The 12,904-nt window shown below is 36.3% G+C and overlaps 1 protein-coding gene across 1 annotated transcript; it reads right to left on the bottom strand.

The window, feature by feature from the left end:
• Window positions 1-1,865: 1,865 nt before the first annotated feature.
• Window positions 1,866-11,003, bottom strand: LOC106134414 (UDP-glucosyltransferase 2). Its single transcript, XM_013334475.2, has 8 exons — window positions 10,772-11,003; window positions 7,994-8,084; window positions 5,804-5,996; window positions 5,253-5,447; window positions 3,714-3,933; window positions 2,978-3,197; window positions 2,341-2,560; window positions 1,866-2,181 (listed from the first exon to the last, which is right to left on the bottom strand). The coding sequence occupies exons 1-8, from the start codon at window positions 10,910-10,912 to the stop codon at window positions 1,917-1,919; spliced, it is 1,545 nt and encodes a 514-aa protein (XP_013189929.2). The 5' UTR covers window positions 10,913-11,003; the 3' UTR covers window positions 1,866-1,916.
• Window positions 11,004-12,904: the final 1,901 nt, after the last annotated feature.

Raw genomic sequence — 12,904 nt, forward strand, 5'->3', positions numbered from 1 at the left:
GCTTTTTACTCAGATTTAAATTGTTTTGTTTATAAATTTAATTTTGTTATAATTTTAATCAGAGGTGATTGACTATAACTGATTGTTCGACTTACTACTACTGTTTTATAATTCCTTTGTCATTAATTTTTATTTTCTATTTTTTAGTTTGATTAGCAATAAAGCGTAGTTTTTTAGTTTTTTTTAAACTATTATTTATTTTCCATTTTTTAGTTCGATTAGCAATAAAACGCGTAGTTTTTTAGATTTTTTATACAATTATTTTTTGGAAGTTAACACTTCTAGTATAACTATCTTACTAGAAAAGACTTTCGCAACCATGCGCCCATCGCCGGAGGTTTTCACAACTAACTTTCTTAAAGTTATATGTGGCCTGATTGGATTAAATCTCATAATATTCTCATAATGATGATTCTTTTTTAGGCGATGGGCTTGCAACCTGTCAATATTTGAATCTCAATTCTATCTTAAAGCCAAATAGCTGAACGTGGCCTATCAGTCTTTACAAGACTGTTGGCTCTGTCTACCCCGCAAGGGATATAGACGTGATTATATGTATGTATGATGATTGTTAAACCCAGTTGAAAAGAATTTTATAGTGATAAATCACTGTTAATAATATTTTTGACTATGCAGCAAACATAATAATTTTCGATTGTGGCCTTGCCAGGAATCAAACCACAAGATTAAGAGGCAGATTGATACAGGAACAAAAATATTTCAAACATACCTCCACTGCCTTTACAACCAGGAACGCAACAATGTTTATCTGAAGACATCGTGGCACTTTCGTTGTAAAACTGTCTTTCACAAAAACAAACACAAACTTGGGACTCCTATCTCAAATAATCAGGTACTTTTTACAGGAGTCCTATCTGCACAACACAGTGAACACAGTCAGAGTCCAATCTCAGATGATAAAATCACACGAATATCCGGAAGAACAAAGCTCGACTCAACGGAAGATTCCAAACTACAAATAACGACAAGTTATCAGCACAAAACAAAGTGCAAATAGGTAAATACACAGGCACCGGTATAAAAAAACAGAAAGAAAATTTACAGGTTTTCTAATCGAATTCGAAACTTACTGCAAAACTTATTTGACATAAATAAATGTCACTCATTTCTTAAACGAGTATTACAGTGTTGCTATTATAAATAGGCAAAAGATACCTAATGTTAATTCAAGAATTGCATTAATATGTTAAATACGTATTAAATATCACAAAGTTCTGTAGGTAGTAACTTTATTCTTGTATTGTTGTAAATTTAGTTGTTCAATTTTCATTTATTACTTTTGTTTTATTACTTATATATTTTTTATTGTTTTAAAATATTCTACTAATTCTACTATTGTTTCTAATGGTAATTCTAAATGGAGCGATGCGATGAAATAAAAAAGTCTCAGGTTAATAGTAACATTATATGGAAATATATTACATCTCTTTTTGGACTCCTTATACGTCAGAACTTCTTGGTTTCTTATATAGAGATTACTGGCAATGGTGCTATCTCTGTCTCTCTTACTCTCACACGAGGGATCTAAAAATGAATTTATTAATCCTGGCAGTTTTAATAAGGATAATGAGAAACTCTTATCAAAATATTGCATTGTCATCGGTCCTTGATACGTGTGCAAAGTTTCAAGTTGATCAGACGTTTAGAAATCAGTGAAAATTAAGCTCAAAGATTCCGTTACATACATACATACATACAACCCAAGCTAATAAAAGCGTAGTAAAAAGAAGGAGAAGAAAGTATAACAAGAAACTTCTACCTTGATATAAACTTGTAAGACTCAGACAAACCAGAAAACAAGTAGACAATGCATCAAAAAACGATATTATAATAACAAGACAGTATAAGATTTACAATTTTAATATCAAAAACAAGTAACAACTCAATAAAATGCACTAACTGTTCTTCTTAATTGAGTCGTATTTATTCGCACAAACTAGTTTCCTCACTAAAAACAAAACAGATACAATAACGAGAATAATTAAAGCTAACAGATCTAGATAAAATCTTTGGTAGAAGGGTAAGTCCAAGGCTTTGGAGCGTAGATGCTTGGCTCCATTAGTTTGAATGACGTGTTCCACCCAGTGCACCAACTCTTTGCCTGGACTAACGGGTCTGTGGTGGTAGATGAAGGACAACTCCTTCACTCTTTGGCGGTACCTGGACAGAGAAAAAATTTATATTATTTGTTTCATGGGAATCCACTTTTATTGCGGTGCTCAGACGAAAGTAGCTTTGTGTAAAAACCTAAGAACCCCTAAGACTTCTTCTTTTTGAAAGTGAAGATGGAAGAAAGGAATAGTTTTAAAGTTTACTCACGAAGGGTTCCCAAGAATCTCCTGGATAGACGTCTTCAAATTGGCGGGGACATCGTTATTCAGGTCGACTTTGAGGCCGTAGCCTTTGTTGACGGCTCTGATGACGTTGATGAACTGGTCTGCGAAGATCGGGATGCCGATGATCGGGACTCCGTAGTGCATGGTCTCGGTGGTGGACAGCAGACCGCCGTGGGTGATGAAGAGGATGCAGTTCGGGTGAGCTGGGCATTTGATGATGATAATATTAATGAATGAAATCACTTTTAACTATTGCTGTGGGTGTTACATCTGGGTAAAAGAGTCTTGCTACCCAAAGGTTAAAACCTGACTTACATTGAATCGTAGTCAGAAGGGCTGTGAAGATGAAACAGAAACTATCTTGCCAAGAGGACAAAGTAGAATTGCTTTCCAGAAACTAATGACGCTAGTGCAATCGGGTGGCATTTTAAATTAATTTTCATATAATAAAACTTTCAGTTTCCGCGAGAATTAGAGAAGCCATCTCTCAGTGTAACTTAAGAAAACTAAATGCCAAATTTTAAAGTCAACACCCTACGACTTACGCTTTACTTTGCTATATCAGGCAGTCAGTCTATCAGTATCCTCTTTTTCAGATCCAACATCGGACATAAACTTACCAAGGATGCTAGGCTGTGGTGCCCACTGCACTATGTGCACATTCTTGGGCAGATTCGGCAAAACCTCTTCGAACTTCCAGATGACTGTCTGCTTGAGAGCACTGAACATGTTCAGGATTTCTCTTTTGATCTCCTCTGGCCAAGTTTTGCTCTTCAGTAGAGATCCCATGCTGAAGTATATGACACCGTGCTTCGCTTCGTCCATAATTTTTTGGAGATTCTGAGGGAAGAAAACATTAATTTTAAGGTAAATTACATGGGAATTGGCCACTGCTGACAATGGAACTAGTGGGAAAGGTGGGAAACCATAACTTTGACTGTGATTCCAAAGGAAAAATTACAACATTCAATCAGGAGACTACAGGAGGTACGACAGACACGGAATGACCTACATCAGCCTTGCGCAACCATGTTTACTAAGTAACATAACCCATTATGGTTGTTGCACAAACTATGATTTCTTTTAAAGTTAACTATTATGAAATAATAAATAAACACAGTTTGTACGGCCAGTGATATATTTTTGCGTGGCGGACCTTGGGCCCCGAAAATTTTCAATGGAGGGTGCTTCTGGGAAAACGCAGAGATATGAGAGAGACAGTTTTTATGACAAACCATGAATTTCATAATAAACCGAAATATCTATTGAGACAGCGTTCTAGAGTGTCAAAATCCACAAACGTAATAGCGTTGGTTGCTAATCATCAGATGCGCTGGTTACCACATTTATACAAACCTCAGGTAAAGGTTTCAATTCTTCTTTAATATGGTATCCGGCAATAGCCTTGTAGTTCTGCGGTAGCCTGGTCGGCTGTCCAGTAGCCACATAAGAGTTGCCAAGCATCAATGAAGCGGAGTACATCGCTTCGTTCAAAGGAGGCAGTCGGTTGCCGCGTCTAACTGCAGCAGCAGTGAATGCCTTGTTGTAAGCCTCACTGTCTCGGGAGTAGCGGGACCTGGAATCAATAAAAAATTATCAAATTAAAAGAGGTATATATATCTTTATAAAATTCATTAGATATTTATATAAAAAGTAAACTACTCGTTTATATACATACATATTTGTCCCGTATATATTTATTTATTTATTTATATAGTCACGTCTATATGCCTTGCGGGGTAGACAGAGCCAACGGCCTGGAAAAGACTGAAATTCCCCGTTCAACTCTATAGCTTTATAATGGATTTCAGATTTCAAATTGTCATCATGACGTTCATGGGTAAGGTAAGGCGGTGATGGGCTAAAAGGCTTATCAATTCATACTAGCAAAAGCATTGACACATCAAAATTTTGGACAAAAAGACCCCTTGCTTTCATAAGTTGTTAGTCTTTGATCATATCGGTGTAAACCTAAGACACAAAATTGCCACGTGGACATTTGAAATTTGTTATCTAAATTACTGATCTATAGTCTACTATATACGCAATTATGTTATCATGTGCCTTCCGAATGAATCCAGGTCATTACCCGGTAGATATGGGCGGACTCTTATCAACCGGCTGTGCGTGAACGATTTATCTCTTGGAGACGATAGCATGGTATCACAGAGTTACATAGGTATCAGAACTCCGTCTATCCACTAATAATACTTTTTAATTACATTTTCCCCATATTTGGCTTGTCTATAATTAACAAACATGTCGTGTTTAGTATTCAGCACTTTAATAAGGCCACTCCATCTCTTGTCTGTGAATGTCTGAAGAGGCGATTAAAGTGATAAAAGTACTTTTATCAGTTGCAACAATCCATGATTCAAAATGGATTGGTTTCTCTTTTGGAAGAGTCACGAAAGTTGCTCCATGGATTATTGGATCGCTTCATGATCCAGGATTGAGTCACAGTCAGAACTTGTCCAATCTTGGATCCTGAATATAGGCAGTATCTTCTCCCCAGTAAAAAGGCTACCGGCACGAACGACATGAACATGAAGATATCGAAACTAAATTATATCCACTTCAAGACAAATCAAATTTTACTTTTAGAACGGCTTAATTGATTGATACCCCATTTTATATATGTTATGTTTGTCAGCGATTATCTCGCTTTTCGAAAGCGTTAGGTACACTTTTCTTTTCGGAAGTGTTATACTTAGGAGAAGCTTTTAGAAATTTAACCGACTTCAAAAAAGGAAGATATCGATTGGAGGCGGTTCTCTTTTTACAAAAGTTATCATTAACTTGTCAAAGTCACTTCTGTTTTGTAACCACTATACTACTGTCAGACAATAAAATTGTAGCATCCGTTTTCACCGGGTTTAATGTGGTTCAAATTACCATTTGGTGTATTTGATCTTCAGTAACGTCAACAGCTCTGAAACCCTTTCAGAGAACGAGAAGGGTGGGTCCTGGGATGACATGTGGTCGGCAGTGTACGCTGGGTTGGGGTCCTCATCGATCAGCGAGAGGACAGCCGCGTGGGGCTCCATGGAGGAAGACCAGATCAGCGGGCAGTTGAAGACAGGAGCGAATCTGGAAGTTAATTGGAATCAAATTATTTATTTGTTAAAGCGAAGGGGATAAGTTTATAAGATAATCAGCATTGCCATTCAAAATTGCAATGCTGCCAGCCTTTTGGACACACTCTCTCTATCTCTCATGTAAGCTTAGGTACATTTTTACAAAGTTCTACTCATTGAAAGATATTTTTAGACCTACATTTGTGATTTTTTCTATCGAGTCAAAATAGTAATGACATGTTTTGAGTTTTTTTTTTACTCACATTATGTCCCCTATAATGACACATATTTTTAGAAAAGAATCAATGCAGTGAATCAATAAGCTGATGTAGTCGTATAAAATTATCTAAATGACATAACTCCACATACCCGCTATAAAGCTCGCTATACATCCACTCCGCTATGACAACATCAAAGTGGACCTTGGGGTCAGCCATCAGCTTCTGGATGTTCCCGTGGTTCAGGGTGCCGTTGGACACCACGAACATGATGTCCACAATATTTGCAACATCCTGGAGATTCACCGTCCGCGCCATCAGCTTCTTGAAATCCCAAAAGTCATCTGGAAAATAATTTGGCAACGATAAAAATCAAACCGTGTGGTTTTTGGCATTATAAAATAGGACCACTCCATCTATTTCCCATGGACGTCGTAAAAGGCGACTAAGGGATAGGCTAATAAACTTGGGATTTTTATTTTAGAAGATGGGCTAGCAACTTGTCACTGTTTGAATCTCAATTCCATCTTTGAGCCATTCATACAGCTGAACGTGGACTTTCAGTCTCTGTGAGACTGTTGGCTTTATCTACCTCTAAGGGATAAAGACTTTATTATATGTTTGTATTTTTAAAATCACAAAACTTATTTTCTCTCTCGTGACCATATCCCAGGATGAAACAGATGTTTTGCGAAGATGGACAAACGTTAATTTCAAAACATTACATGTGTTTGACGCTCAATTTGGTACTGAGGTACTTACACAAACAAAACAAACATTAAAAGTTTAATAACAGTTCGATCGTGAATTTGGCATCCTAGAAACCGCGTGGTCGTCGTCTTCTGTGGCCCACTGTACACATGAAGGAATATACAAATACCTAATTGCCGTTTCGAGTTACACTCAATTGTAGATAAGGTCATATCTATGAGTGAGAGAGTGCCCGCAATAGCTGTTTTCGCTAGTGGAAATCATGGTAGTAATTAAAAAAATTATCATGATGACAATCAAAAATGATGGCACTTTTTTATAATAAACTAGCTGTGTCCGCGACTTCGTCCGCGTGGATTAGTTATTTTGAGCATCCATTCGATTATTTTTTTGCTCCTTACAGTTATAGCGTGATGTTATATAGCCTAAAGCCTTCCTCGATAAATGGTCTATTCAATGCAAAAATGATTTTTCAATTCGAACCAGGAGTTCCTGAGATTAGCGCGTTCAAGCAAACAAACAAACAAACTCTTCAGCTTTACAATATTAGTATAGATTTAAGTGCGCTTGAACTTAATCTGGCATGATGAGGCCTAAGGCCACGCGTAAGCTCAAAATAGTGCCTATGCTCATCGACGCTCTTATTCTTTTATCTGGACCAGACTGTTAAGATTCTCATTATATTATAGACTAGCTGTGTCCGCGACTTCGTCCGTGTGGAGTAGTTATTTTGGGCATCATTGAAGCCTTCAAGGAAGAATAGTTTTCCCCGATTTTTTTCACATTCTCCATTATTTCTTAACAGTTTCAACGTGATGTTATATAGCCTAAAGCCTTCCTCGATGAATGGTCTATTTAACACAAAAATGATTTTTCAATTCGAACCAGTAGTTCCTGAGATTAGCGCGTTCAAACAAACAAATATTAGTATAAATTTAAACCTTCCTCAGAAAACCCTCTTTCCAATATTTCAAACAGGAACAAAATCCGTCCACAACTTTCCGAGATTAACGCAGACATAGAAACTTGGGATTCTTCTTTTAGGCGATGGGCTAGCAACCTGTCACTATTTGAATCGCAATTCTATCATTAAGCCAAACAGCTGAACGTGGCCTATCAATCTTTTCAAGACCGTAAGGGATATAGACGTGATTATAAATAAATGTATGTATGTATACAGACGTAGAAAATTGGGGGACCTTATAATGTATAGTGAGTCTACAACTTTCAGAGGTCAGCCCATAGACAGTGAGAGAAAATTTCGGGACTTTATAATAAGTGGTAAGTGATGATGATGAAGTGATAAAGAGTTGTAACGGCATCTCTCCATTTATATCTTTATCTAATAGATTGATTATTTATGCCGTGTGGTTCCCGGCATCAATAAAAAAAAGAATAGGACCACTCCATGTCGTTCCCATGGATGTTGTTTAATGCTTTTAAACTTGGGATTCTTATTTTGGCGACAGGCTAGAAACCTATCACTATTTGAATCGCAATTCTATCATTAAGCCAAACAGCTGAACGTCGCATATCAATCTTTTCAAGACCGTTGGCTCTGTCTACCCCGCAAGGGATATAGACGTGATTATATGTATGATTATTTATAAATTAAGAGGTAGGTACTAACCAACTGCCATCAACTCATGGTTACTGGACACATCGACAATCGTCAAATTCTTCGGTGGGTCTTTATACGGCAAGGGCGTCACGTAGGTCACCTGAAGTTAACCAATTAAATACATCAGACAGACTCGAAGAGAATCAAAAAGAATAAAACCCACATTCAGATGGATTTTCTTATTTTTTGACGGCCTCTGTGGCGCAGCGGTAGTGCGCTTGTTTGTGTCACCGGAGGTCCCGGGTTCGAATCCCGGCCAGGGCATGATGAGAAACGAACTTTCTCTGATTAGCCTGGGTCTTGGATGTTTATCTATATATACGTATTTATTATAAAATATAGTATCGTTGAGTTAGTATCTCGTAACACAAGTTTCGAACTTACTTCGAGGCTAACTCAATCTGTGTAATTTGTCCCGTATATATTTATTTATTTATTATATTGGAGTTGATATTCAAATTCGTACGTAAGAGTAATTGTGAGAAAGTAAATTTTTTTTGTCACGGGTTTTCTCATAATGGTATATACCTATATCAATATTTGCAAATTGACGTCCGATGAAAATGCTGCAGTGTAGTTTGTTCCACCGCTTCTTTTACACATGCGTTTTGGAAGCGGTAGTGGTTATAATAAGATTTAAGTGATGTGACGTCAATAAGTGATTACCTTGTATCAAATTTTAAAAATAAACCTACATACATACATACATAAAATCACGCCTCTTTCTCGGAGGGGTAGGCAGAGACTACCTCTTTCCACTTGCCACGATCTCTGCATATTTCCTTCGCTTCATCCACATTCATAACTCTCTTCATGCAAGCTCGGCGGTTTCGGGTACTTTTGACCTGACCCTTTACCAGGACGTCCTTAATTTGATCAAGATACGTTCGTCTAGGTCTTCCCACTCCGACCTTTCCCTCCACACCAAAATAAACCTATTCCATTCTAAATGGCGTGTTCACCCAGTTGCACCCTCTGCCGCTCAGCTTCGGGAGTAGGAGTCCACTTTCCCTACTTCTCTCCATCAACTTTCAATGTTCTTTGCCATGGTTGGTACCTAAGTAACTTTATTTTTAAAAACGCATTACTACTAGATATTCTCAATTAGGTATACTTTATTCAATAACAGGCCAATAAAAAAAACAATATACGGTCGAGTTGAGTACCTCCTGCTCTTGTTAAGGCGGTTAAAAAGAATGAGACAGCAACAAAATAATGATGGGTCAGTAGTTAGTAATTTTGAGTCGAGAGATAAATGATACCTAATACATTACACTGCCACTATTTGAATTTCTATTACATCATTATGACATACTTGGTCTTTTAGTCTTTTCAAAACTTTGAAGGCCATAATATTTTTTTTTATCTCTGTCTACCCAGCAAAGGATAGATATAGACGTGACTATATTATGTAATAGCTGTGCCCGCGACTTCGTCCGCGTGGAATAGTTATTATGGGCATGATTGAAGCCCTCAATGATGAAATATCCCCGTTTTTTTACATTTTCCATTATTTCTTCGCTCCTTATAGTTGCAGCGCGATGTTATATATTCCTATACCTTCCTCGATAAATGGTATATTCGACACGAAAAAAATTTTTCAATTCGAACCAGAAGTTCCTGAGATTAGCGCGTTCAAACAAACAAACAAACTCTTCAGCTTTATAATATTAGTATAGATGTGTATGGATAAAAGTATAATCTGGTCGAAATCCTCGTATGTTTGTCATTGATCTTTATCAATCGTCCATCCCTCATTAGTAAATGTTGTAACTCCATATATAGTACCTACAATTTAAAGAACTAACTGTTTCCTGCGACTTTTACCGTAAAACGAAATCTGTGGGGATAATAATAGTTCACCGACTTCTTCATCAGTATATTTCGATTCAAACAATAATGTGACCCCTGTATTACGTATACAAAGAGGGGTATATACCCCTCTTGTAGGGGCGGCGGAGTGAGCAATTTTTGTATAGCAGTTTTTAGTTTGGATCAAGGCTAACACATCTGAGGTTAGGTCTTATTCCAACCGGAGTTATAGTTTTCGCGTCATCCGAGTGAAAACATACCGACAGACATACCTACATTCTAAAAATCAAATATTTGGCTTTCGTTGATCTGAAGCACCACATCCATTTTACCAATATTTTTCTAGTACAGACATCGGTCACTTACCATTAAATTATTTGTGTATAATTGTATGGATAGTATAAGGTCCCTGCATAGTGGCGTTTAACTACGAGCTCTCAAAGAAGATAGTCTAACAAAAAACTTAGATTTTTATTTTAAACAACCTACCTACTTTTACTAAATGTGAAATCACCTTTCACCTAATATACCACGTTGCGCAAGAGTTCATTAGCTTTAGAAATTTTACTATATATGATTTAAAAATTGCATGATAATTAAGAAAGACAAGTGGTAAAACATAAGTTTTGATTATAATCCAAACTCTGCGATCCAACCCAATAAAATAACACAAAAGTTTCGAATGTTCATTAAAAACTATTGACGAGTCTTAGGTTTATATATTTTTTTTTGATAACCAGGAACATAACACAAGTTTCGAATTTACTTTGTAGTTAACTATGTGATTTATCCCGTATACATTTATTTATAATAGAACTTTATATGTGATATTAAAATAATTTTGATGTCAGATAAATTATTAATGTATTTTTATTTACAATACTACCATGCAAATAAAAATAAAAATACCCTTTTTTAACTCGGAATTCAATTGTCAACTTGTTCAAAATTTAAACTTTCTATGATAGTACTTACCTCATGACCAGCATTCAGCAAATGCCTTACAATGCCTTCTCCCAGGATCCCATGGCTAGTACCGGGCAAAGGGAACAAAACTAATATTTTAAACGCATAACACTGGCACAAAATACACAAAAACACAGCCAATTTTATCATACTGCCGGCACGTGCTCAGCTTGGGAGATCAATTGATGTATTGTAATATCTTACACTCGTATGATCAATATATTTGGATGATACTAACGTTGTCTGTGTATTTTATATACTTAATTTGTATACTACATCGGCGTGAGTCGGCGTATTGATATACCTATCATTTAATAATGATACGTGATTTCTAACTCGCTGACAAAGTTAGGAAGTTTTGTATTGGAAAATGTTGGTCACATACCTATATAACAATTACCTACATAATTTCTTACAATGTCATAACAGTGATAATTAGAGGTGGTTGAAAATAGGAACATTAGAAATAATGCGATATTTGATTCACAACTACATATCCTGGTAGATCTTCACTTCGTTAGAGACAGGAGCAGGATACAACATACGGGGTAGACAGAGCTAGCAGTCTCGAAGAGAAAAGACCGAATTGTGCCGTTTGACCATGATCCATTGAGCAAGTCAGGTTTTTACGCGAAGCAAATGTTAGTATCTATTGGACCAGATGAATTTGTGAAAAAAAGTAAAAAAGAATTTATTCACAAAACACCATAACAAAAAGAAAAAAAGGAAACAATAATATGTACAAAAATAAATATGTAGTGTGGTGCTCCCGAAAGGGCACCCCCTCAGCATAATGCTGCCTATCCCTTGGTCGTCTTTTTAAATCGTCGGTTTCAAAACTCGATAAGTACCAACATTATAATAAGTAAAACCTCTTAGTGTGTAAATTTCATTTTCCTGTTGCAAATATTAGTAGACACAAAAATATTACACCATATTATTAATTGTGACGACTCATATCATGTTACCCGAGATAACAATAAGATTCTAAATATATCACTTCGAAATCAGTGGAGGCGTTAATTAGTTAGGTTTACACGTATTTTAACACACGTGTATGACACTAAGATTAAAATTTTATAAGTTAAAATTTTTTAATGTACTGTACCTATATTTTATAGGTGTAATAGATCTTGGCCACCATTTTTTTTTATTACTATGTACTGGCAATTGTGATTAAATTTAAGAGTCTGAAATGAAGAGAAGAACAAAAATACAGATATCACGTCTCAATTCCTTGTGGGGTAGAAAGAGCCAAGTCAATTACGTAAATCATTATTTATTAAGAAGATGTTCAACCTTCAACAGTTTAAACTAGGTTATAAGTATAAATAAGTACATATCTCTCTTCTCTGTCTAACCCGCAAGGCATAGACGTGACGACATGTTATCATCTTTATCACTTACGGGGTATACAGAGCCAATAGTCTCGCAAAGACTGAAATGTCACGTGCAGCTGTATGGCTTAATAATGACATTTGAGATTTAAATAGTGACAGGTTGTTAGCCCATCGCCTTAAAGAATATGAATCCCAAGTTTATTAGCCTATCCCTTAGTCGCCTTTTTCGACAACCATAGGAAAGAGAGGGAGTAGTCCTGTTACATAAGTAGTGCCGGAAACCACACGGCACGATACAAACAAATACTTTACGATTTTAAATAAACTTACTACTTAAATACTTTAATATATATTTTTTAATTCCAATTCGTATTTAAAATTTTCAGTAGTGGGTCGCAGCGTAACCAACTTCTTAAATGTTAAATCCGAATATGGAAAATGCGTTGCATTGCTTGCAGCATGATTTGCGCAGCTAATAAAATAAAAAATAAAAAAAATATTTTTATATTAATATGGTGGTTCCCGGCACTAATACAAAAAAGAATAGGACCACTCCATCTCTTTCTCATGGATGTCGTAAAAGGCGACTAAGGTAGGTTTACAAACTTGGGATTCTTTTTTAGGCGATGGGCTAGCAACCTGTCACTTATATGCCAAATAGCTGACCGTGGCCATTCAGCCTTTTCAGCGGGGTAGACATACATACACACTATGGTCACGTATTGTTACCGTTTAGTTAAAATTGACCATAGGCTATACCTACTAACCAATTTATAACCTAAGCTAAGCTGTTGTGCAATAA

The sequence above is a fragment of the Amyelois transitella genome, chromosome 20, assembly GCF_032362555.1.
Source record: "Amyelois transitella isolate CPQ chromosome 20, ilAmyTran1.1, whole genome shotgun sequence".
Lineage (NCBI taxonomy): Eukaryota > Metazoa > Arthropoda > Insecta > Lepidoptera > Pyralidae > Amyelois > Amyelois transitella.